The following is a 23005-nucleotide window of genomic DNA, read 5'->3' on the forward strand; positions in this document are numbered from 1 at the left end:
GAAACCCCAAAATCCAAACGGCTGTGATCTGCACAATGACCAGGGCACCCCATAGCTGCGTAATGGCAGGAGGACCGTGGGGAGCCCTTAACGTACCTACGTTGTATATCCTGCCAGGCTGGGCTGGAATGTGGGACTGTCTGTTCCCAGGTGTGGACAGAGCATGTCCTAAACCTCCTAGGTTTAGGACACGTCACGTTATCCTGCCTTTCTCGAAATGGGAACAGTGCAATTTAAAGTACGTATAATTAATTCATTCTTGTTCTTTTAAAAACTGCCAAGCTTCCATGTGTCAGACCATCAGAAGCCTGTAAGTCCTGTAGTTTATTTTAATTCCAAATTTTTTTCTTTTAACATCTTAGGGACAAATCTGCCAAGTCCAGTGTTACCTGGAAAATTTTGAAAATTCTTCATCTCTTACGGGAAAGGAAGCTAATATGTACTATTCACAGAGGAGTAATTTGGGTGGGAAAGGCTGATCTGGCTTGTGTGTTAGAGCTGTTTTAAATTATCTGTGAAGGATTGGTATTGATTGCTGTGTGTTGTTCAGAGGGTTAAATGGTATCTTCCAAAACTCTGCCTTTCAATGCATGAAGGAGTGTTAGGTGGAAGTTGCACATTGAAGTTCCAGGACAGTTTTGGGTGCTCCTAGATGTAGTGACTGGAGAAAAATAGACAGAGAGAAAACAAGCATGTAATGAATAACATTACTGACTGAAGGGCACTTGTTTGCAGTGAAGGAATTGATGGGAACTTGAGTGGTTCTTTACTTCTAAATCGGCAGCAGCCTTTTTCCCCAAGTAGCTGCTGTTGCTAAGTAGGTGTTTTCTGCTCAAATGGAAAGAAAAAAATCCCTTTAATTTTTGTAATTCTGATAACAGAGGGAAGATATTTTTCTATTTGAAGATTAAAACGTGAAGGCTAGCTTGCATGCAGGTGATATTACTTGTCTATATAGATAAGGTTTTAATTTTTATTTTCTTCCAAATTAATCAAATGTTTTAAATATACACTCCTTGCAACCTACAGTAGCTGCTGTGGCTCTAAAGTTCCTGGTTTTGAAGATGTAAAGTCTTGCTTAATCCTTTCAGAAGGAGAGTGACAACTGAAAGCACACAGCCTGAAAACAACCAAAGAAAATGCTGCGCTTTTTTGCCTTACTTAATATTTTTATAAGCAGTGCAGCATTGTTAAATTAGAGCAATTTGCAGGTGTCTATAGAGGAGAATTCTGGTATATCATTCTCAGGAAAAGTTTTGATCAATCATATGTCATTTGATGTCATTCAGTGCTTTTGTAATAACAGTGCATGGTATCAAATCCATCTTTATGAGCCAGGAAAAAAGTTGTCACAACAGAAATTGTTCAGCAGTGTCCAGATAGGATGGGGGAAAAAAAGAAAATCTACCAGAGTTTGGCAGTCTCTCCTAGCCAGCTTTCAACTGAAATGCTGTAAGGTAGAAAAAGCCTATAAATTTGTAACCTACTTTCCTGAAAGAAGAAAAATCACACTGTGAAAACCTAGACAAATCACATTTCCTACAAAAAATACAAGAAGCCACAAAGACTTCTTCATCTGAATTGAGAGGGGGAAGAACTTTTTTCCATTTGTGCACCATGTGCATTTTAGCAGGTGCCTTTTCTGTTCCCTGGTGATCCAGTCTCCTAAGTTTAACTGAAAAGTTGCACATTTGTTGCCTGGTATGATGCTGGCTGATGCCTTTTCTCAGGTCCGTATCACCAAGAAGATGGAGCTAGCTAGCAGCAGAAGCATCTGTGTTCCTGAACATCAGAGGCTTTTCCCTTCTTTTAGAATACATATATAGGCATCATATATTTTATCTGAGAAAAGGGAGACTTTCACTTCTCTAGGCATTTTATCAAGGTTTTGGAGTTTCCCCACATGCAGCCTAGCCCGGCAGAATTGGCTAAGCTCTATAGGTTGCGTATTCAGAGTGTCGGTCATGTCACAAATTTCTGCGGCTTCCTTCTTTTCAGAGCATCCTTCATGACTAAAACCGTGCCTTGTGGGAATGAGCTTCACAAATTTCTGATCTGGGACACAGCTGGTCAGGAGCGAGTGAGTATTACTTTGCAATATGTCTTTGTTATCCCAGTCTCTTTTAATGTGTTGTGTCTTAATGCATATTTTTCTAAACCTTTCATCTTCAGAAGACTTTGTAGGTATAAACCTACTGAATCTTTGCAAGGCTCTGCGAAGCAGATGGTCAACAGTCACCAACTATATAGGTTCCAATTTCACAGGTGGGGAAAATACACAGGCAGGCTGACCATGCCACTTACCTAAAAAAAAAAAAAAAGCCTAGTGTGGATTGGCAGCCACTTTCCTCAAAACTTTCCTCGAGTAGTGCCCAAGCAGTCTCCAGCTCCCCTCTGGTTTCATCAGATTTACATGTGACAGCGTTGGAAAGCACTTGACTTCCAGTGTGTGGGCTGGTGAGTGGTCTGAGCTTAGGTGGTGACTCTGGGATTGTTCTGCGTTGGGACATTGTATATGGGCATGGGTTGTGTCTGCTATTATTTTGAAAATTAGCACTGGCAACCTGAACCACTTAGGGTTTTTGTCTTGATTTTTCAAGTGTGTGAAGTGAATTGTTCAAGTTAAGTAGCTTTTCCTTTGGCTTTTCAGTAAAGCCATGATGGAGTTTGTGGGCATTAGTTCACGTTGACTGTATGTAAGCCTGGTTGGTCACTTGTTTCTTTTAAAAGCCTCAATGGCAGTGGTATGCAGTAATAGGCTGTAGAACAGTAGAGTTCTCTTAATATATGCCCACATTTATCTTGAAGTTTGAAAGAAATTGAAAAGCCCATGCACACATTTTAAAATATCTTCAGTCTTTCTTGTGAAATGTCACTGTTCCTGTTCATAGAAAAATGTAGCTATGCTCATGTTAGGTTGGGGTAAAATGAGATGCTCATGTAGGCTGTAACATCAATCCTGATACATCCCACTGTATTCTCCATACCTTTTATGTGAATTGCAGACAATGAATATTTTTGCTCTTAAGTGCAGGAAATGCTTGTGCTTTTATTTACAATGCACAGCATGATGTAAAGTGGCCCTGATGAAATCTGTTGACTCTTAGCAATTCAGCATGTTATTTATGATGGGAAAATGGATCTTAAAAAACATATTTGAAATGTAGCATAATTCCTTCCCTTGAATCTTGTTTGTTCCGTTTCTGCATGGTCTGGAGCTGATAACTGGCTAATTATTGCAAGAGGTAGCAAAGGTTCCATGTTCTTTCCCATGGTTTGAGTTTCCTTGCTTATTCTCTCTCTCTACCCTCCGCTGCCCTGCTCTGTTTTGTTGTTTGGTTTTTTTCTTTTAGCTTTTTAGCACACAAAACTCAGTTCTTGACATTTAGATGTAAGTATTAATCTATTTTCCCACATAGTCTTAAGACTTGCAAAGCTTTTTTTTTTTTTTTTTTTTAAAGTAGGTGAATATTAATAATGTCATATTTACTGAACTAAATGATGCCTCATTTGAGGCAGGAAGTCTGTGACTGAGCTCTGACTCTTGGACACAAAATCCATCCTTCCCATCTAGTGCCTTATGTTTCCTCTCATTTTTTTTGTTAAGCTTGTCATTTTTCAAACATCTGCTTTCCTTTTTCTTGTGTCCAACAATGATGAGCAGTGACTGCCACAAACCTTGTTAAATTGCTCAGAATCTATGACGCGTAAGTATGTTACAGTTTTTCATGTGTAATCATGAATTATAACCTCTTTAGGCCAGGGACCATCTTTTTCTTCTTCTGTGTTTGCACAATGTATTCCTGATCCTTCACTAGGACTCTAGGAAACTGGGGTGATACAGTAACCAAAGTTGATGGGTGTTGAGTGCTAGCTACAGAGGCATGCAAGTTTCCCAAGGTGAGGTCCATAGTGTTCCAGGTTGTTCTCTGTGCTAGAACATCCCCATTTTACAGCTAAACACCTGATGCTTCTCAATAGCTTATTCCCTTTAATTTCTATCTAGGATTTTGGTTACTTTGTCTTGTGTTGCTCCTTCTGATCTGCTATTCAAGAACAAATGTCTCCCCCTGTTAATTTCTTTCTTGTTATCCGCTGAACAACAGTGATGACCCAAAGCTTCCAGCCTACCTCAGCCTCTGGGTCTATTGCCGTTTTTCATAGTGTACTAGTAAATGTCTTCCGAGTGGTGTTTCTGCTTTGAGAGCTGTTGTCCTTCCCTTGTTCTTTGTGATTTTTTTTTTGTTTTGTTTTTTTGTTGGGGCTCTATGTTCCACTGCTGAAATCTGGAGGATTCATCAATGCCCCTACTGTCTATACTGCTGATAACAGTGTTTAGGACTTCCTGCTCTTTCAACATTGCCTTCGTTTGGCTTCGTTCTCCTAAACACAAGGCAAAGTGTAGGACTTGCATATGCTTATTCTGGAGTGGGGGCACTCAGTGCTTCCCCAGGTGTGCCAGCTGTTGCTGTGTCTGCGTGCTGATGTGGAGCCTTCACAGCAGAAGAGCCCCAGGTGAGATTTAACTGAAGCCTTACTTATGCCATGAAAGTTAAGCTCAAACCTTAACCATGGTAGAGCAGGCAGGCAGAAACAACAGCAGCAGCACTTCTGTGCTCTGTGTTCATGAGTTTCTCTGGGCAACAAACTGGGAAACTGCCAGCATGGAGAGTGTAGAGAAACCACTCTTAAATATCTTAGTCCCAAGCCCCTATTTAATCAATGCTCCGTGAGAACCAGCATGCCTCCTGGCTGCCTTCAGTCAGCTGGGAGAAACTGGAAAGTCAGGTGGCTGCTCCTGAAAAGGAGCTGTGTCCTGGGTGCTGTGAGAAGCCAGCTGGAAGCACTCAGCACCCCCTTGAGGCCTTAAACCAGCTTTCAGATAGCCACTTGTAACAGTGTAAGCCTTCTGAAATGCTAGTTGTTGTTGGGTTTAAAAGCTTGTAGGAACACCTGAGTTCTTCTGATTCAGATGGATAATAGATATTTTATTTCTTTTGTGCCAGGAAACTTGGAATTATAGGCAGAGTAGAGAAGGGACCAGAATTGCCATTTTGTGGGAAATACTGAGCAAAGATCACTTCTGCAGAATGACCATAATGCAGCAGAAAATGGAAATCAAAAGCATTTCTATCGTAGCCTTGGTGGGAGCGAATGCTCAGCATGCTTCCTGGAGGTGACACTGGAGACGGGTACGTGGCTCTCCAGCAGCTCTCACTGTGGAAAATTTGCACTGTACTTGATTACAAAAGGAGAGAGCTTCTTCATCCTTCTCCTTGTTTTTTCTTTTCCCTTTTTTGGAGTAGGGAGAACCTTAAACTGGCAGCAGACTTAACAAACTCCCCTGACTTTTCTGTGCCTAAGTACTGGTCTCTGCAGACCCAGTTGCTTTGTGTTGGTGTGCTATCAGACAACCTCGCTTCATTCTGTTTCTCAGAGTCACTTTCCCTCCACCCCACTATTTTCCAAATGGTGCTTTTTTTTCCCTATCTCAGGTTTTGCCCATCAGCTTTAAATTGTTGCTGTGGACTTCAGGACTTAAATGCATGACAATTATGTTATTGCTAGCAAGGATTCCCTCCCCTAAGAAGAGTCTCTTCACAAGTTAGTTAATGATGTTTTTATTAGCATATATTTTTGTTCATGGTGCCCTAAGTAGCTTCTAATTACAATGCTTTGTGTGAATACCTTGGGTGTCTGCCAGCTTTCCATTTCGCTAGCTGGGGAGTATTGTAGCACATAGTTAAGAAGCCTGAGGGCCATGTTTCTAGGCCAGGAAAATTTATCTGTCCTTTTAAAATTTACTGTGTTGAACTCTGGGATTTTAAATTTTGTTTAATAGAAGGACCCTCAATTACTTGAGCCCAATTTAAACCTTGATAGGAATTACCCTGAGCTGTGGGCTTTTTTTTTTTTTCTAACAAGTGCTCCATTTCCAGGAAAAGGCTGACTGATGAGATATCTGCAGTGCTTTATAGCCCCCTCTTTTCTGAGTGACACTGTTGTCCTGGTGATTCAGAGACAGTGTCACAAGGTAGGGGGTGAAAATGCTCCTTGAGAGGAGGACTTGTCCTTGCTGCAGTCTTAACTGGGACGTTTCCCCCTAAGCTGAGCAACTTAATCACGGAGCTTATGGGTGCTTCCTCTGAAACCAGACTATTCTGAGAGGAGTTAACACCAACTATCAGTGACTTGAATTACTTCTGTAGTCAAGACGTGGCCTGAATTTTGCTCTACAGTTTTATATAGGTGACTGTGATGGTAGCCCACAGCTCAGTCAGTGTGGAGGTGGTTCCTTGTATGTGGTGTAAGGATGTCCCTGCAGTGAGCTGCTGCTTGCATGCTGCAATGGTCTGCAAGTGATTTGGTAGTATGTGTGTTTGTGAGAGCACAAGTGCCATTAGAGCTAGTAAGTGAATATGTTCTTTTTAGTGAGTGTAAAGCGTGGTAAGTCATTTAAGAGATGCACGTGGATGTGTGCGGAAGCTTAAAAAAACCAAACCTTGCAGCATGTGTAGCTTGACAGTGGGCCACGGTTTAGGTGTAGGGTCTTCTGCATCCTTTGTTTAATGACTGTCAACTTTAGAAGCGCTAAGCACAGGTCACTTATGTGATGTTGCAAAAGTTTGTTTTCTGCTTATTTAAAATAACTTCAAAAGATTATCCTAAAATGTTGGAATTTTTCCCTCTTTAAGAATTCTTACATATTTGAGAAAAATGCTCATTCTTGGATATCGATCTTCTTCAATTTAACTTGCAAAATAATACTTGTGGTTCGGAGACAGACAGATCTTTCCTGATTTATTCAGCTTGCAAATCCTGAGAACTGGAATCTCAGCCTTCAATCATATAGGGAAAACTACTCGAGGTTATAAAATGCTAAATGGTATCTGATAGTGGCTTTTGTGGATAATGTTTTTCCATTTGCTCTTTGCCAGCTGAGAATGTCAGGAATTTTGTATCCCTCCCTGTGCTGCTGCTTGTACGAGAAGCTTATGTGTCAGGATAATCTGTTTGATGCTTCTGGTTTTTGCCTTTGCTTCTTTCTGCACCCCAATTTTCTGTTTGTTGGCAGCTGCTGCCTCAAAGGTGACAGCAATGGGGCATGTAAATGCCCAGATTTGGGCAAGCAGAGGCTCCCAAGCTGTGGAATAGGTACTGTTCGTGGTGCACAGACCGCTTCAATGAGCTCCTGCAGTGCAGATGCAGCGGTGGCAACCTCTGGTTCTTCCCCTGTGGGTGCTTACCTGATCCACGGAAGCAGTTAAGGCAGCTCTCCGCAACAGGCTGGTAGTAACATGTTTCTGGCACTGGTCTACCATGCTCTTCACCACGAACACCTCAGTGGTTCAGGTTGTAGGTATGGGGGCCAAAGCATGAGGAGGAATGTGCTTCAGGTGGGTTTGGGAACAGGACTGAGGGGGTTTGCTTGTGGCGTGCTTCCTCTGAAACCAGACTGTTCTGAGAGGAGTTAACACCAACTATCAGGTGTGGCAGGAAGGGCCAAGGACAGGAGAACCAGGACACCCAGAATCACCTGCAGAAGGGCTGGGCGTGGACTGCTGAGTGAGGGGACCGAGGTGCAGGAAGGTCCTAGTCTAGAAAGGTGAGCGTGTGTAATAGGAAGGGGGAGGAAGTTGCAGAGCTCCGTCACTGCCCACACATGTAAGCAGTTAGCAGAGAGCCAGAAGCTGTGGCTGTCCTTACCATTAATGGCACTCAGATAAGGACAGGGGTAGGGATCTCTGACCTTGAGAGGAGCCAAGTGGTTTGGTCTTGGCCACTCAGATGCAACGTACGTAGGCAGAGAGCAGCTTCTCAAGAAGGGGAATGAAATCTAGTCAAATGATTACAGCTGTCGGGAAGCAAATCTTGTGCTGCCATGCACCTGAAGGTGCTTGAAAAGGCACCACGTGGAAAAATCTTGGCTGAATTCAGCCCTTAATGCGAGAAGGCGCGCAACACTTGCTGAGCACTGGTCTGATTCTGCTTACTCTGTGCATCCTTACCCTTTCCAGCCACGCTTATAGGCAGAATTATAATCCTTCTGCTGCAAGAACAAGTGATGTTCTTTACAGTCTAGGATAGTAAAAGCAACCCAATAGAGGAGTTGTGGGGGTTTTTTTGTTGTTGGTTTTGGGGTTTTTTTTCCACTTGCCTGTGGAGTTTGGAAGAGACGGCCCGGCTGTGGCAATAAGCCAGTGCTGGGGTGTAGCACTACAGGATGGTGCAAAGAGCTGCTGACATGAACTAGTGTTCCCTGGTGTGCCTGGCAGATTGAATGAATCCAGACTGTCTTCAGTAGCATTTGTCAGCCTCTATATAAATAGGCAGGAGTGGTAGTTTTTTATTTCTGTATTTAATTGGCCTCTCTTTTGCTTTCTACACCAACATTATGTAAGACATGGTTATGAGACTTTCACTACCACAGCTCGGGTGTGATTTGTCTTGTGTTCCCTTGAATTTGTTTTTCTATTCTAAGTGTTGCGATATGGCTACTCTGTGGGTTTTTCTTCTTCCTCATTCTGTACTGTTAGTACAGAGGAGATATGAAAAGCATCACCTACGACCAAATATACCCCTCCATGATGACGTTCACAGGAAGCAGAAAGCCAAATACTACAGAGCTGCTAAATAGGTGGTAAATTCCTTAATGGCTGGTTGGTTCCATTCTTCTGCCCTTTGCAAGGGCAAAGCTTCTGTTGACTTCAGAGAGATGGCCAGATGAGGGGTTGCAGAGTCTCAAAATACTTCTGGAATCAGCAAGAGCAACTCTAGTTAGGCTGAACTTGCATTTGCACCACCTAAGACTGAATTTCTCCTCCGTGCTGCAGGGCTGTACAGCTGTAAAGGTTGGGCAGCTTCTAGTCGGATCCTGAGAGAAAAAGGGGACCTGCTTTCAGAGGAAATTTCATAATTCACTTGTGGCCTCACTTCTTCCTTAATGGCGGAGATGATGAACTGCAAGTACGAAGTGGGTGTGTTGGTGAAGGAGCACGAGTACGAAGGTGCTCTGAACCCACGTAGCATTGCACCAGTACTTAGGCGACTCTGTAGGTATGTAGCATGCTGTGTGGTGTGTTCTAAGGAAGAGAGTCTTAAAAGTCTGCATGAAGCTACACAAGTCATTTTGGTTTTTGGCATGTCTTTGGTAAGATAAGTTTCTTACTTGTATTTCGAATGGCCCTTTCGGCCTGGATGTAGCTGTTGAGTTGGAGAATGTACCCTTACAACTTAACTGTTGCATTGCATGGTTTAGTGACCGCAGCCTTACAAGTTGTTATCAATCCCTACAAAAGCAGAACAGGCCTAATGAGTGATGACGTGGGTCAGTATTTGCAAACAGGCAAACTTTTTGGGGATGCTGAATATGATGCACAGAACTTGTAAACTTCCACAGTAGGTAAGCTGCTAAGGATGGTTTAATCATTATACAAAGATGGGAGGTATTCTCAGTGCCTAGAAGGACATGGTGGAAAATGGAGGGAAACGGTGGGGATGAAATTCAGTAGTATAAATAGCAAGTCCCTGTACCTTTTGACTCCCAACAAAAATGTATGCTGTAAAGTTGTAGGTGATTTATTTGGAAACAGAGGAAGAAAGCCACCTGTGAGTGTATTTACTGGTTAAAGGATGATCATGTGTGTATGATGCAGCCGTGAAAAAGGTGTCACATGTTAGGGGAAGTGGAGTTAAGGCTGTTTTGTCTAGAGTGCTGCATACAAACCTAGTCACCAGCAGCCCGGACAGATGAACTGAAGCTGTACAAGGTGCAGACAAATGTGCTTAGACCCTGCTTTCTCCCCATTACCTTACCTTCAGACTGGAAGAGCCTGGTTTAGCAGACTGGCGAAGTTAAGACTGCAGACTGCTCTATATTCATGCTTGAATTTTAGTAAGTCAAGGTGCAACTAAATTACAAGTAATTTAATAATCGGGAATTCAGAATTTTATTCATCATCAAAACAATATGATGCCTGTAGAAGTATCATGGAAAAAAAACCCGAATGATTTTAGGCTGGACCTTGATCGGCTTTTGAAACGGGTTAGGAGTGTGGTTATTTGTGATGGTGGGAGTTGACAGAGGAACTGTTTCAGGTTTGTGTTTCCCTGTTAGCCCAACGGGATGTGAGCTGCTGCTGGCTGCAGGTAGGGGTGATGTCTGCCAGAGCGCTGCTCTCAGCTGCAGGTTACAGAGGGGCTGACTCCCCAGCAAGTTGGGATTGCGACCTGGGTGTCTGTGTAGAGGAGCTGGGGGTGCCTGCCTGAGCGTTTTAGGTGACCCTTCTCAAGAAGCAGAGTTGTTCTCCTGCCAGATCCCAAACTGTTCCTGGTTCTCCTAATTTTCTTGGAAATTACTGGATACAGAAATACTGAGCTATAAAATCAAGTTTATAGACACTGCAATTTATAATACAGAACGTACTCCCGTGAGATGTAATTTTGCGAGCTGATTTTTTTTGTGTGTCACTTGTTTTGGGCATCTGTCCCACATTTGGTCCTTGGCAGGTGAAAAATGTGCGCCTTGGTATTTCGTATCCATTTAATTAATTTTGCGTGACTCTTTTTCCAGGTAATTAGGCCAGGAAAAGGTTCAAGAAGACTTTGCTTTTGGGCACTGATTTAAAAGAAAAAAAAAAAAAGAAGAAAAAAAAAGAAGGATCAAATAAACATAATTATTTGCATAATATTTTTACAGTATGCTTGTGATATTGGAAAAATCCATGCTCATAAAACACATTTGTTAATATTCTATTATTGGATCATTAAACTTCCTCAGAGTTACAGTTTTTTCAACCCCTCTTGATTCATTCAGTGTTGCAAAGAGTCTTTTCCTGTTTTCTTGTGGACAACAGTCTTTTCTTATGACTAGGACGTAGTGTGTCATCATGTTTGTTTATTAGACTGTAAAAAAAATTGACAATGGGGATTTAATTTTGGTTTTATTTGGTATTTTGTACTGCGATAACTGATAATAGTTGTTACTACTGTGCTTTCAGTGTTATTAAACAATTTCAGGGTACTTCTTTTCCCTCACAGACTGCAGGAAATTGCATTGGGATGCATTGTAATCCCTTGTCCTTCACCTTGTCCAATGTGAAATATGAAATTTCGAGTGTCAGGTTTATTGAAATAGGAATAGAAACTTACATGCCAGATGAAATCTATCACTTGATATTAAAAAAACCCAGATCCTGAAGCTCCATGCCCAAATATGGACAAAACGTCCTCTCCTCTAAAAGGCCTTAGAGCTAAAATATTACTATAGAATCATGAAAGAAGAAATAACTGTCCTGTCAGCTGAGCAAGTAAATAGATTTTCAGTATAGTAGAGTAGGGAGGTCATACTTACTTGTTAACAACAACTACTAAACCCGAGTGCCTTTCAAAGGCAGTTGCCTTTCTGAGCCTAGCTTGCTGTGTTCTTGCCCTCCCTCTTTCCAAGCTTGTGAGGAGTTGGAATATTTAAGTAGATTATTTTGTTTTACATAGCAGAGGAACTGCATTCCTCCCACATGCTGCGCCTCTGATCGCCACTTTTTATGTTTCTTGACACAAGGAGCAAGTCATAGTTTGACGTCATTTGGCATTTCTGTTACTGAAAGGCAACATGCTGTTGAAGTGATTAATTAATCTCCAAAAATGTTTCAAAAGAAGTTTTCTTTGTTTCTGCATATTACCTGCACTGATTTTAAATGATTGTTGCTTCCATTATAGGAAAAAAAAAAAAAGTAAACCTGCTAGTGGCAGTAGACCGTACCAGCAGAGATGTGCACAAAGTAGTTCTGCAAGTGCAGAGCTATTTGAATGTGGTCTAAATTGATGTGAATCTGGCTTCTAGTGGTCCTGTCCTTCCTTCCTCTCAGCCATGCTTTCCCACCCCTTCCTTTCAGCTGAACCTGGGGCTTCTCTGATGCACAACAAGCTGGTTTGGGAATCCAGCTAAAAATTAATCCTACCCCAAAAATGGTAGTTTGCATCCTGGTTCTAGTTTGCATCTGGTTCTACTTGTCCAGGATCCAGTGAGAGAGGTCTGCTTTTTTGTTTGTTTTTTTTAAATTATTAATATTTTTATTTTTACGTTCATGCCCTAACACTGGCAATACTCTTCAGGAAACAGCTATTATGGCAAGTGTTCTTGTCACCTGGTCAAAAGAAAAGGGAGAGAAATTCCCAAGATGATGTACAGGTTCTCAGTGTGCTTTCTGGGCCAGTATTGAAGGAATTTGAAGCATGGGAGTTTAACTGCATGGCTCCTGTGAAGTGTGATTACTGTTATTTGAGAGCTCTTTGTAAATTCATGAATACCATGTAATCTAGATTAAAACCAAACCGTCGTGTGTGTGTAGGGTACGTTGTGGGTTTTTTTCCAGGAGTTTACAGACTGGGGGGAGTGTGCGTACACCATGAAGGGTCAGATCTGCCCTCCACAATTAAGATCCCTGATTTTCAGGCTACTCTAACACAACACACGTGTTGATGAGCAGGTCTTGGAAATTCTTGAAGTTTGTAGGAGAGAACTTCTTGTCACAGGTACTCAGTGAGCCAACTAGGAAAGATGCCCTCCTAGACTTGCGATTTGTGAATAGAGAAGGACTCGTGGGGGATGTGATGGTAAGTGGCTGCCTTGGCCACAGCGATCATGAAATAGTTGAGAGTAATGAGAAAAAAGGACAGCAGAGTTGCTACCCTGGACTTCAGGAGAGCAAACTTGAACCTATTCAGGGAGCTATTTAGCAGAGTGCCTTGGGAATCTGTTTTTGAGGGCTTAGAAGTCCACAAGTGCTGGTCAGTCTTTAAGAACCACCTTTTAAGCACAGGAGCAGGCAATTCCACTGTGTCTAAGTCAAGCAAGAAGGGCAGAAGACCACCTTGGCTGAACAGGGAACTCCTCGTGGACCTCAAGAGGAAAAAGGAACTGTATGATCTCTGGAAGTGAGGTCAGGCTTTGCAGGAAGAGTACAAAGCTGTGGTTTGTTTATGCAGGGAGAAGGCACAAAAGGCCAAAGCTCAATTAGGGTTGAAACTGGACAGTGTTGTTTCAGGTAACAAGAAGGGCTTTTTAAAGTATGTTAATAGCAAGAGGAGGTCTAAAAAAACCATTGGTCTGATACTTGTTGAAGATAGTCATCTGACTAATAGGGATGAAGAAAAAGTGGAGGTATTCAGTGCGGTTTTTGCCTTAGTCTTTAGTGATACTGATAGACCTTGGGCTGCCCAGTCCCCTGAGTTGGAGGACCATGAGTGTGGGAACAGTGACTTTCCATTTGTGGACACCGAAATTATAAGGGACCAGCTGTATCAGTTGAATGTTTGCGAGCCCATGGGGCCTGATGGGTTTCATCCCAGACTTCTGAAGGAGCTAGCGGATGTTATGGCAGGACCCCTCTTTGTCATCTAGCAGAGGTCTTGGGAGTCTGGGGAGGTCCCTGCTGACTGGAAGCTGGCCAGTGTTATTCCAATTTACAAGAAGGGTGTGAGGGAAGACCCAGGGAACTATAGACCTGTGAGTCTAACCTCAGTTTCTGGAAAAATTATAAAGATTATACTGGGTACTGTTGAAAGGCATTTATGCAATCATCAGGCACAGTCAATGTGGGTTTGCAAGGGGAAAGCCCTGTTTAACTAATTTGATACCCTTCTATGATAAGGTCGCCTGCCTAGTGGATGAAAGGGAGGAGGTGGATGTAGTTTTTCTGGATGTTAGTAAGGCTTTTGATAACTGTCCGTCACAGCATCCTTCTGGAGAAGTTGACCAACTGTGGGATGAGTGGGTTTACGGTGCGCTGGGTGAAGAGCTGGCTGAAGGGCAGAGCTCAAAGGGTTGTTTGTAGTGAATGGGGCTGCATCTGGCTGGTGACTGTCACCAGCAGCGCGCCTCAGGGCTCAATTCTAGGGCCAGTCTTGTTCAGGATATTTATCAATGATCTGGATGCAGGAGTTGAGCGGACCATTAGCAAGTTTGCTGGTGATACCAAACTGGGAGGTGCTGTTGACTCTCTTGAGGGACAAGATGCCTTGCAGAGGGATCTAGATAGATTGGATCATTGGGCAGTGATTAATGGGATGAAATTTAACGAGGAAGTGCTGGATTCTGCAACTAGGATGGATTAATGCCAGGTGCAAGTATAAACTGAGAGAGCAGTGGCTGGAGAACAGCCCTGCAGAAAGGGATCTGGGGGTGCTGGTTGGGAGCAGTGAGCCCTGACAGCCAAGAGGGCAAACCGCACCCTGGGGTGCATCAAACACAGCATGACCAGCCGGTCAAAAGAGGGGATCATCCTGCTGTATTCAGCATTGGTGCAGCCTCATCTTGAGCACTGTGTGCAGTGCTGGGCCCCACCATTTAAGAAGGATGTGAAGGTCCTTGAGCACGTCCAGAGGAGGACAACCAAGCCGGTGAGCGGGCTGGAAGGCATGTCCTCCGAGGAGCAGCTGAGGACTTTGGGTTCGTCTCATCTGGAGAGAAGGAGGCTGAGGGGAGACCTCATTGCTCTCTGCAGCTTCCTGAGGAGGGGATGTGGGGAGGGAGGTGCTGAGCTCTTGTCCCTGGGATCCAGGGACAGGATGCATGGGAAAGGTTCAGTGCTGCACCAGGAGAGGTTGAGATTGGATGTCTGGAAGCATTTCTTTACCGAGAGGGTGGTCAAACCCTGGAACGGGCTTCCTAGAGAGGTGGTTGATGCCCCAAGCCTGTCAGTGTTTAAGAGCCATTTGGACAATACCCTTATGTCGTAGTTTAACCCCAGCCAGTAACTAAGCACTCTGCAGCTGCTTACTCCTTGCCTGCCCCTGCAGTGGGATGGGGGAGAGAATTAGGGGGGGTGAGGTGGGGGAGGGGGAGAAGTAAAACTCATGGGTTGAGATAAGAACAGTTTAATAGAACAGAAAGGAAGAAAATAATAATGATAATAATAACAATATTAAAATGACAATAAGAATAAAAATAATTGGAATATACAAAACAAGTGATGCACAATGCAATTGCTCACCACTTGCCAACTGATGCCCAGTTAGTTCCTGAGCGGCGATCCCCCCAGGCCAACTCCCCCTAGTTTGTATACTGGGCATGATGTCACAGGGTATGGCATACCCCTTTGGCCAGTTTGGGTCAGCTGCCCTGGCTGTGTCCCTTCCCAACTTCTTATGCCCCGCCAGCCCTCTTGCTGGCTTGGGTGTGAGAAGCTGAAAAATTCTTGACTTAGTATAAACACTACTTAGCAGCAACTGAAAACATCAGTGTGTTATCAACATTCTTCTCATGCTGAATCCAAAACATAGCACTATACCAGCTACTAGGAAGGCAATTAACTCTATCCCAGCTGAAACCAGGATACCTTAACAACATGCTTTAACTTTTGGTCACCCCCGAAATGGTCAGGCAATTGGACTAGATGATTGTCGTAGGTCCCTTCCAACTGAAATAGTCTATTCTATTCTAAAACACTGGAAATTTCATGATCTGGAAGCCTTACAAATTCTGGAAAGCATTTATTGCAAGTAATAAAGCCACACGCTAAAGGCCTGGAAAGAACTCTTCTATCCAACTCCCTGAGGATGTTAGCTGATCCCTTTTCTTCAGACCATGCTTCTTGACTGAATCTTCTTTCTTTTCTCATCCTCCTTCCTGCTGTTTTCTCCTATTAATGAGCTCTCCCACCTGCCTTGCTCTCCAAAACACTTCAGCACTTGACCATCTGTCACTGCTGCTGTGCATCCTTACTGTCATAAGAGAAAGTATTGACCTTGAGCTGGAGTGTGTGATCTGTGATAAATAGCTTACAAACTGGCAAATGAACCAATATTAAAAATAACTTGATTTATACATTGTATGTGAAACAGCAAGAAATGTGGAGGCTGCTAGGTCTAAATGCTCAGTCTGTAAGTACAGTTCTGAGAAAAAGATGTGTCCAGTAAATCTGCAGAGGTTTGCAACATAACACATGGATCCGTGCATGTTCACTGGGCGGTGGGATTCATACCCTGCCCTAATAATGCATTTGATTTACGAGCTGACCTCAGTTATTAGCTGCAGCTTTAGATGAAGCTTTTGCAGATCACTTTGCAAATGCAAATTTGTAAAATGGCTGCACAAGTGCAGTGAGACTAAATGTATTTTCCAAGAAAGATTATTATTTTGTTTGCTTAAGACTAGGTTTAGTTGAATCAGCAGAAGGGCTTTTTGACTTCCTTTCTCTGTGTAATTATAAGCTGAAATTCTAAATCGGCTGCTTAGTGATGGTAAATTATGAAAATTATGCTGTTCATTGGCAAGCTGTTGTTATAATAAACGTATTTATTGCTTGGGGTTTTTTTTCTTAAAGGATGTTTCCTTTGAAACAAAAAGCTGCAGAGTAACTTAAACTGCAAGAACCCATGTTTTTCAAAATTTCTGTCATAGTATAGGATAAGTAAACATGATGGGTGTTTAGAGTTTTCTGACAAGTTAATTTTATCCAAGTAATTTGCAATGTTTTCTAAAACTCAAGCTGAATCCAGTCTTTTAAAACTACAAAGCAAAATGTTGCAGTTTGCCAGGGGAAGGGGTCTATATGCTATCAGGTTAGGCCTCCAAGTGTCGGGCATCTTCATGTCCAAACTTGTCCTAAGAGTCCATGTCCTGCAATGGAAAAGACACATTGAACCAGTAAGTGCTGATTATGTAAATCCAGTGGGATGAAGAACAGCAGGAGATAAGGGAGCTCTGCCTCCTTGTCATTTAAGGAAAATATGAGGTGGGTGACCACTGAAGAGGTCTGTTCTGTATGGCATGAAAGAAAGTCAGAGGCCCTGCCATGGCAAGTCTTTGTGACCTGACGAAGTGTGTGATAATTCTGATTTATTAATGATATTTTTTGTTGTGGGGATTATGTTTTAACAGTTTCATTCCTTGGCTCCAATGTACTACCGAGGTTCAGCAGCAGCCGTGATAGTTTATGATATCACCAAACAGGTAAGACCTTCTGTACCCTTTTTGTCTGTGTTAAATCCTTTGCTGGGGCCAGAGGTGGAGTTAAAACCCCAGGAGTATTTGTATGTTAGTCCCTGTTCACATCAGTGGGGTTTATATGCTTCAGTAGTTTGTGTAGATTTGGATGGAGGCATCCAACTGCCTTAAAAAATTAAAGTCCTGCTTCTGTGTTATTTCAGTGTCATCTAGACAAAAGGTTGGAGGCTACATTTTGCCAAAGTTTCTTTGCATTTCCTCTGGCTAAGTAGATGGGATAATATCCTGCAGTATCCCCTCCCACCACCACTACCACCTATGTTCTCTGTACATAATTGAACTGTTACTGCAAAAAGCAGCTGGCTGCTTTATCAACTGAACAGAAATGCAGTTGTTCGCATATTACTGATTTTAAAACTTATTATTTTTAACGAAGCATATCATCTCATGTTTGCATTGCAGGACTCACGTCTTAACTTTGAAACCAGTGATGAAATAATAAGTCTCTGACCTTTGTCTCAACATTCTTCATTTGGAATCAAAATTCTTTGTTCAGATCCTAAACTGCTCTTGCTCATTGCTCAGGCAGAGGTGGCTAGGACGTTCTAGCTGAATGCCTCTTCCACTGCTTTTGAAAGAAATCCCTGCTGATAAAGCTGAGTTAGAAGAGGTGTTAATGGATGGACGGTCATGACAGTTCACTAGCATTTTATTCCTTTCCTGCCAACTGAATTATTTACTACTAGGTTGAGAGCGCTGGGTTGGTTCTCCAGTGCATTAGTGTAATGATCTGTGGCTGGTGATGGTGGCCACTGTTGCACAGTGGTACTGTTCTCCTTTGCTAGTTTGCCAAAAAAAGATGAGAAAGAGTGGGTTGATACTTATTTTTAATTTAAGTATCTTACGGTTGATCTTGTAATGCGTTGTAAGAGTAGAATTTTGTTTTGCCAACCTTTCTTCAAGCTTATGTGGAACACCTCTCAGAATAAAGAGGGGAAAATAGCAGAGGAATGTGTATTTCACTTTCTGATGCTTAATATTCAGTGTTGATCATTAAAGCAGAATGGATGTTTTTTTCCCAAATGACAGATAGTGCTCTCCCTTCAGTGATACTGATACAGCCATTGCTGATTTAGACACAACCCCTACGTGCATTTCTGAAGGGGGGGAAAAAATGATTTATAATGTATTTGGGAGCTCACTTTGAGTTTCAGTAATGATTTCAATCATGCATTATAATGGAACAAAAGTGATTCTAATGCTATTAGTTCATTAATGTAAAGAAATAAAAAATTTACTATTAAAAGGTAAGTAGCATCAAAAAGGGTTTGAATTTTGTATTTGGAAGGAAAAAGCCAAGTGAATTGTCACCTGTCTCTGGTTTCATAATGACTAAATCGCAGTTTACCAGATCACAGATTCAGAAATGCTGGTGGGAGGGGGTCACAGTGAAAGCTGCCCTGGATGTTACCAAAAATATGACAGTGGTTGAGATGGTAATCCACTGGGCAGAAGTTGAAATTGGACAAATGAAGCTCACATTGAAAGTGAAGGAACTTAGCTACTAGCCAAGCTTAAAAGAGCTGTGGTTGTTTCTTCATCTCTGAGAATTTAAAAAAAACATTCAGTGCTGCTTTGGAGGAAGGCCAAAGGGGAAGTGTCCAAGTTCAAGAATTAATCTGAGGAAGTCTTCTGACCTGAAGTTTGAAAAGCAGATTACACAGATACAGTAATCTTCTTTTGGTCTTATGATCTATAAAATTATTATTGCATTAATACTGTCAAAGCTGTGTTCCTCTAACTGCAAAAAATAAGCAAATACATCAACAGAGGCTAGGGTGTTAGTATATTTGTTATTTCTCTGACTTAGGATTCATTTCATACTTTGAAGAAATGGGTGAAAGAACTAAAAGAACATGGTCCTGAAAACATTGTGATGGCCATTGCTGGAAACAAATGTGATCTTTCTGATATCAGGTAGTATGTCCATTTTCATTGTTGCTTTGATTGCACTAACTATAGTGTTTCCTTCTTTCAGGTAACCGATTTGTTTGGTTGTTATAATAGTATTTAGTTTTGGTCAGCTGTATTGAGTCTTTCCTAACACCAGTGGTTCTACCAATGTACCACCTCACCAGGAGCAGCACAACTTGAATCATGTACTTTTTTTTTAACCTCTCTTGTACTGCCCTTCCTGTGTATTTGTACAATCTACACCCTTTAGCTGCTGAATCATTGGGAATGGAAAAGTATACTTTTGTTTTCCTTCCATTCGTGTTAAAAGGTGCAGAATGTATTAAACCGATGAGCAAGACCAGCAATGGAAAGCTAGAAGGATGGGCCCGAGGTAGAATAATGTTATTCGTAGAGAAGCTTTGAGAACTTGTGCTTTGCAACAACTGAAACTGTTCCGTAATACTGGGTGTAGAAAGTGTATATTTGGTGTTTTAAGAGCATAACCTCAATTAAAACTTGCATCACCTGCGTGAAGCAAAGAACCTCCTGGGTATAGGAAGAGAGGGTTGAATCTGCCCTCCTGCAGAAGAGCCAAGATGATGCTATTTGAGATGAGAGTGAAGCTAGAGTCACTTTTCTGCTTGTTAGCTCTCTTTTGGCTTTGCACTTATCTGTTCTGCAACTGGAAGCGCATTTTGCTGTACAGTAGCGATCCTTTGTGTCAGTCCATGACTGTTATTTCTTCAACTAGGAGTACAGACTCAATGGCTGTATTTGATGCTTTCCTCTTAGAACCTCATAGGCTCTCATGGTTGTTTAAAGATATGCCCCTGTTGTTTTATAATCATTACTTTGGCCCAGGTTCACCAGAGCCCTGAAGCACATGCGTAACTTCAAGTAAGTGATGCAGTGCTTTATTGCATCAAGGCATATACAAGGATTGGACCTGTGTGGTTTTGGGTTTTTTGTGTGTGTGTGTGTGTGTGAGTCAGCCACGAACCAACACAAAACTGTGAGTCACTGCTTCCTGTAAGACCTGAACAAGCCCTGATGCTAGAAGACTCCTGGTTTCTGTTGGGCTAAGAATCAGGGACACAGACAGTATATTGGCATGTCCTATGTGATGATGTGATATACCTTGTCAACATGGTGAAACTAAGTCCTATAAGACAAAACTAAATGTTTCCAAATATGAAGTAGAAAAAAAAGAATAAAGGATGATTATAAAACAAAAAACCCACTTAGCACAAACTGGAGTTTTCAGTTGCTCTGAGAGTCACTTTAAATTTATTGCTTAAGTGTTCCCAGCAATACAACTGCCTGATTAAATCGAGGGTACTAAGTTGGAGATTGTGACAAATGGCACCAATTACAAATGAATCCATAACCAGCCCTCCTCCTGCTTTTGGTAGTATTTGCCATGGCAGCAAGCTTTTAAATGCTATTCCACTAGAGGCAGGTTAACTTGGGGACACGAAGAAAAACCTGCACCCCAAAAATGTTGTGAGAATACTGAGGTTCCTCACAGAGCAACTGTGATCTTCCCACCATGTTATTCTCAAACACTACCTGTTGTTTACAGATTGCTGATTATCTGTTTCTTGCTCCTGTTCAGCCAGTACAACTCTTCTGTACACAAAATGTTCTGGTGTTTGCATGGTCCTTATTGTCCATTAGATAATGTCTCTTGGGTTTTTTTTGTTTGGGTTTTTTGGGGGGGGCGGGCAGGAGAGACACTGACTTTTTTCTCCCCATAATTATGAATAGTTTTGAGAATTATTTTTTTCATGCCATTATTCTTTCTGCATCCCCCAGCTTTTTTTTGGTTTTGAAGTCGTCCAGTGATGTCCAGCTAAAGAGATTTTGGTGGAGAAATAGAGAGCAGACTATCTTGCATGTGATATGTTTTCACAGTTCTTCCAGAAATCTGATTGTTTATGCAATACATGCAGCTGTATGCATTCTCTGGCTGCTTTGTGTCTTCAATTTTACTTCAGTAAAGATGATTTCAGGTGAAATGTGTCACCAATTTATCAGATTGTTTCCAATGGGTAGAATACACACATGCCTTTGGGCACAGAGAATTTAAAAATGAGATGATGCGAACACACAGGAACAAGCTGCTGTTTGTATGCTTTTTTGGCATCTCTCTTTGGTTTTGTAGAACTTTTCACAGATGTTTTGCTGGATATCAGAGGGACAGCTGCTTTTAAGACCAATGTGAATAGATGCAAAAGAGGACAAGCTGACCCGTTTCAAGTTGATTTGATTCTGCCTTCTCTACAACTGTAGGAGATAGTGTAAGGAAGGAATGAATGGAAGCAATAAGAACTGATTATCTTCCTTTGGGAAGGGACTGGCACTATTTCTCATAATCACTGACCATGTTACCCTTCTCATTTAGCATCTAAAATTTGGTTTTGAGCTGCCAAGATGGATTTGGGATGCGCAGGAATCATGCTTCTTTTCTTAGTGTTGTTAGCCTATTAGGCTACCAGCAGTTTTTGGCACTCTGTTGAAGTAAATTTGTTCTCCACTTTGAAGGAATTTCTGCTGGTAGACAGGGAATTTTGTTTAGTATAAATTATCATCTTTGTTACAGTACTGTCAGCTCTAGTACTGTTGAGTGTTTGGCAAACTTTTAAGTAATAGACTTTTCCTTCCGATATGTGTCCTGTCCTTCTGATAGGTCATTAAAAAGTAGTTTCAAAGACAGGAGCTGAGATTTCAATGTTAAAATGTTGTAAGTGACCAAAGTATTTTTTGAGCATTATAGAAGTCAGTAGTCATAACAGGAAGTGTTTACTTCCCTGAAAACATGGTGCACCTTCTTAACAAATCATGTTCACTGGAAATTGCCAGATTCTTGGTTAAGAGATTGCAGCAGAATTTCATGCTCAGACCTTCCCTCTATGCATCCAGAATACCTCTTTATTCAGTAATTATTCAGAAAATCTCAAGGGAGACTGAATCAATAGAATGATTTGGAAAGGATAAAATGAAATATTTGACATCTTTCAGAATAGGAATCCCTCTAACTTTCCCCGTAGCCCTGGAATAACACTTTCTCAGCACTCCATTGATGGTTCTTGCCTTCTTCCCTCTTCACCCCCGTCTTGTGTGTGTTCACCTCTCAGCTTAGAGTTCAAGCATTTGTGGTTTTTATTTTTGACAAGGTAGCATCTGATCAATGTTGACATCCAGATTATAACTCCACTTGATGTATGCAGCCATGTATGCGGCCTTCTCAGTGCTGGCAGCACTGGATGGCATGATGCTTATTGCCCACGTGCTGTGGACTTTTATAGGCTTCCTTTACAAATGTTATCAGAGAAGGTATTGTGACGCTTCCTTGGAATTCTCACTTGCTGCTGTTTTACCTTTCCCTTGATTCCTGAAGCTTGCTTTCTCATCTAAATTACAGCAAGTTGAAAGTTCTCATTACATAACCCTATGCTCTCAAATTTCTTTCTTTACTGTTGTTTGAATATTATGTTACATAGTTTTAAGTTCCTTTTTTTCTTATCTGCGGGGCCATGTGCAGATGGTGGTACCTTTCATAATAAAGGCCAGGGTGCCATTTCGGAAATAGTAAGGGGAATGCTGCCTTTTCTGCATCTTCTGCGACAAAAAGACATGTAATACAAAGAAGCACATAATGGAAACAAGCTCTGAATCCAGATGCTGGAATTGCAAGCTAATTTTCTGAAAACCATTTGTAGTAAATCAGGCAATTATTTTGCCTCTCTGCATGTTTCCCCTAAGCAGCAGATCTGATTTATTTAAAATATATACCTCCATAAACTAATTGTGAAATTGCATTGCTCTGCTCCCACCTAGGTCCCTTCTGTTAAAGTCCAAGGCACTCATACTAGGAGGAAATTGTGCTAGGAGTCTCTGGATTGGTTCCTCGGAGCTGTGGGGTGAAGGAGTTGGTGCAAATTCTGCATGAGCAACAGACAGCTATAAAGCCATACAAAATACGCCAGTTGACATTTTGAACAACTGGAAGAAAAATAGGGCTGGCACCTTGGTGTTCCAACATGTGCTCCCCTGATTGGGTGTCCCTTGGGTGCCTGTTAGCGTTTTCAGTCTCTGATT

The 23005-nt window shown here is 41.9% G+C and overlaps 1 protein-coding gene across 2 annotated transcripts in view; it reads left to right on the forward strand.

Annotated features, from left to right (window-relative positions):
* RAB31 (RAB31, member RAS oncogene family) overlaps window positions 1–23005 on the forward strand; it is a 69764-nt gene that overhangs the window by 30174 nt on the left and 16585 nt on the right. For both annotated transcript variants that reach the window (XR_007509749.1, XM_049830265.1), the window contains exons 3-5: window positions 1999–2080; window positions 16883–16954; window positions 18819–18925. Coding sequence is in view for 1 of the 2 variants with exons in the window: in XM_049830265.1 (XP_049686222.1) it covers window positions 1999–2080; window positions 16883–16954; window positions 18819–18925 (261 nt within the window). In the remaining variant the exon portion in view is untranslated. The remainder of the gene's footprint in view (window positions 1–1998; window positions 2081–16882; window positions 16955–18818; window positions 18926–23005) is intronic.

This window comes from Accipiter gentilis, chromosome 27 (assembly GCF_929443795.1).
Source record: "Accipiter gentilis chromosome 27, bAccGen1.1, whole genome shotgun sequence".
In the NCBI taxonomy this organism is placed as follows: Eukaryota; Metazoa; Chordata; class Aves; order Accipitriformes; family Accipitridae; genus Astur; species Astur gentilis.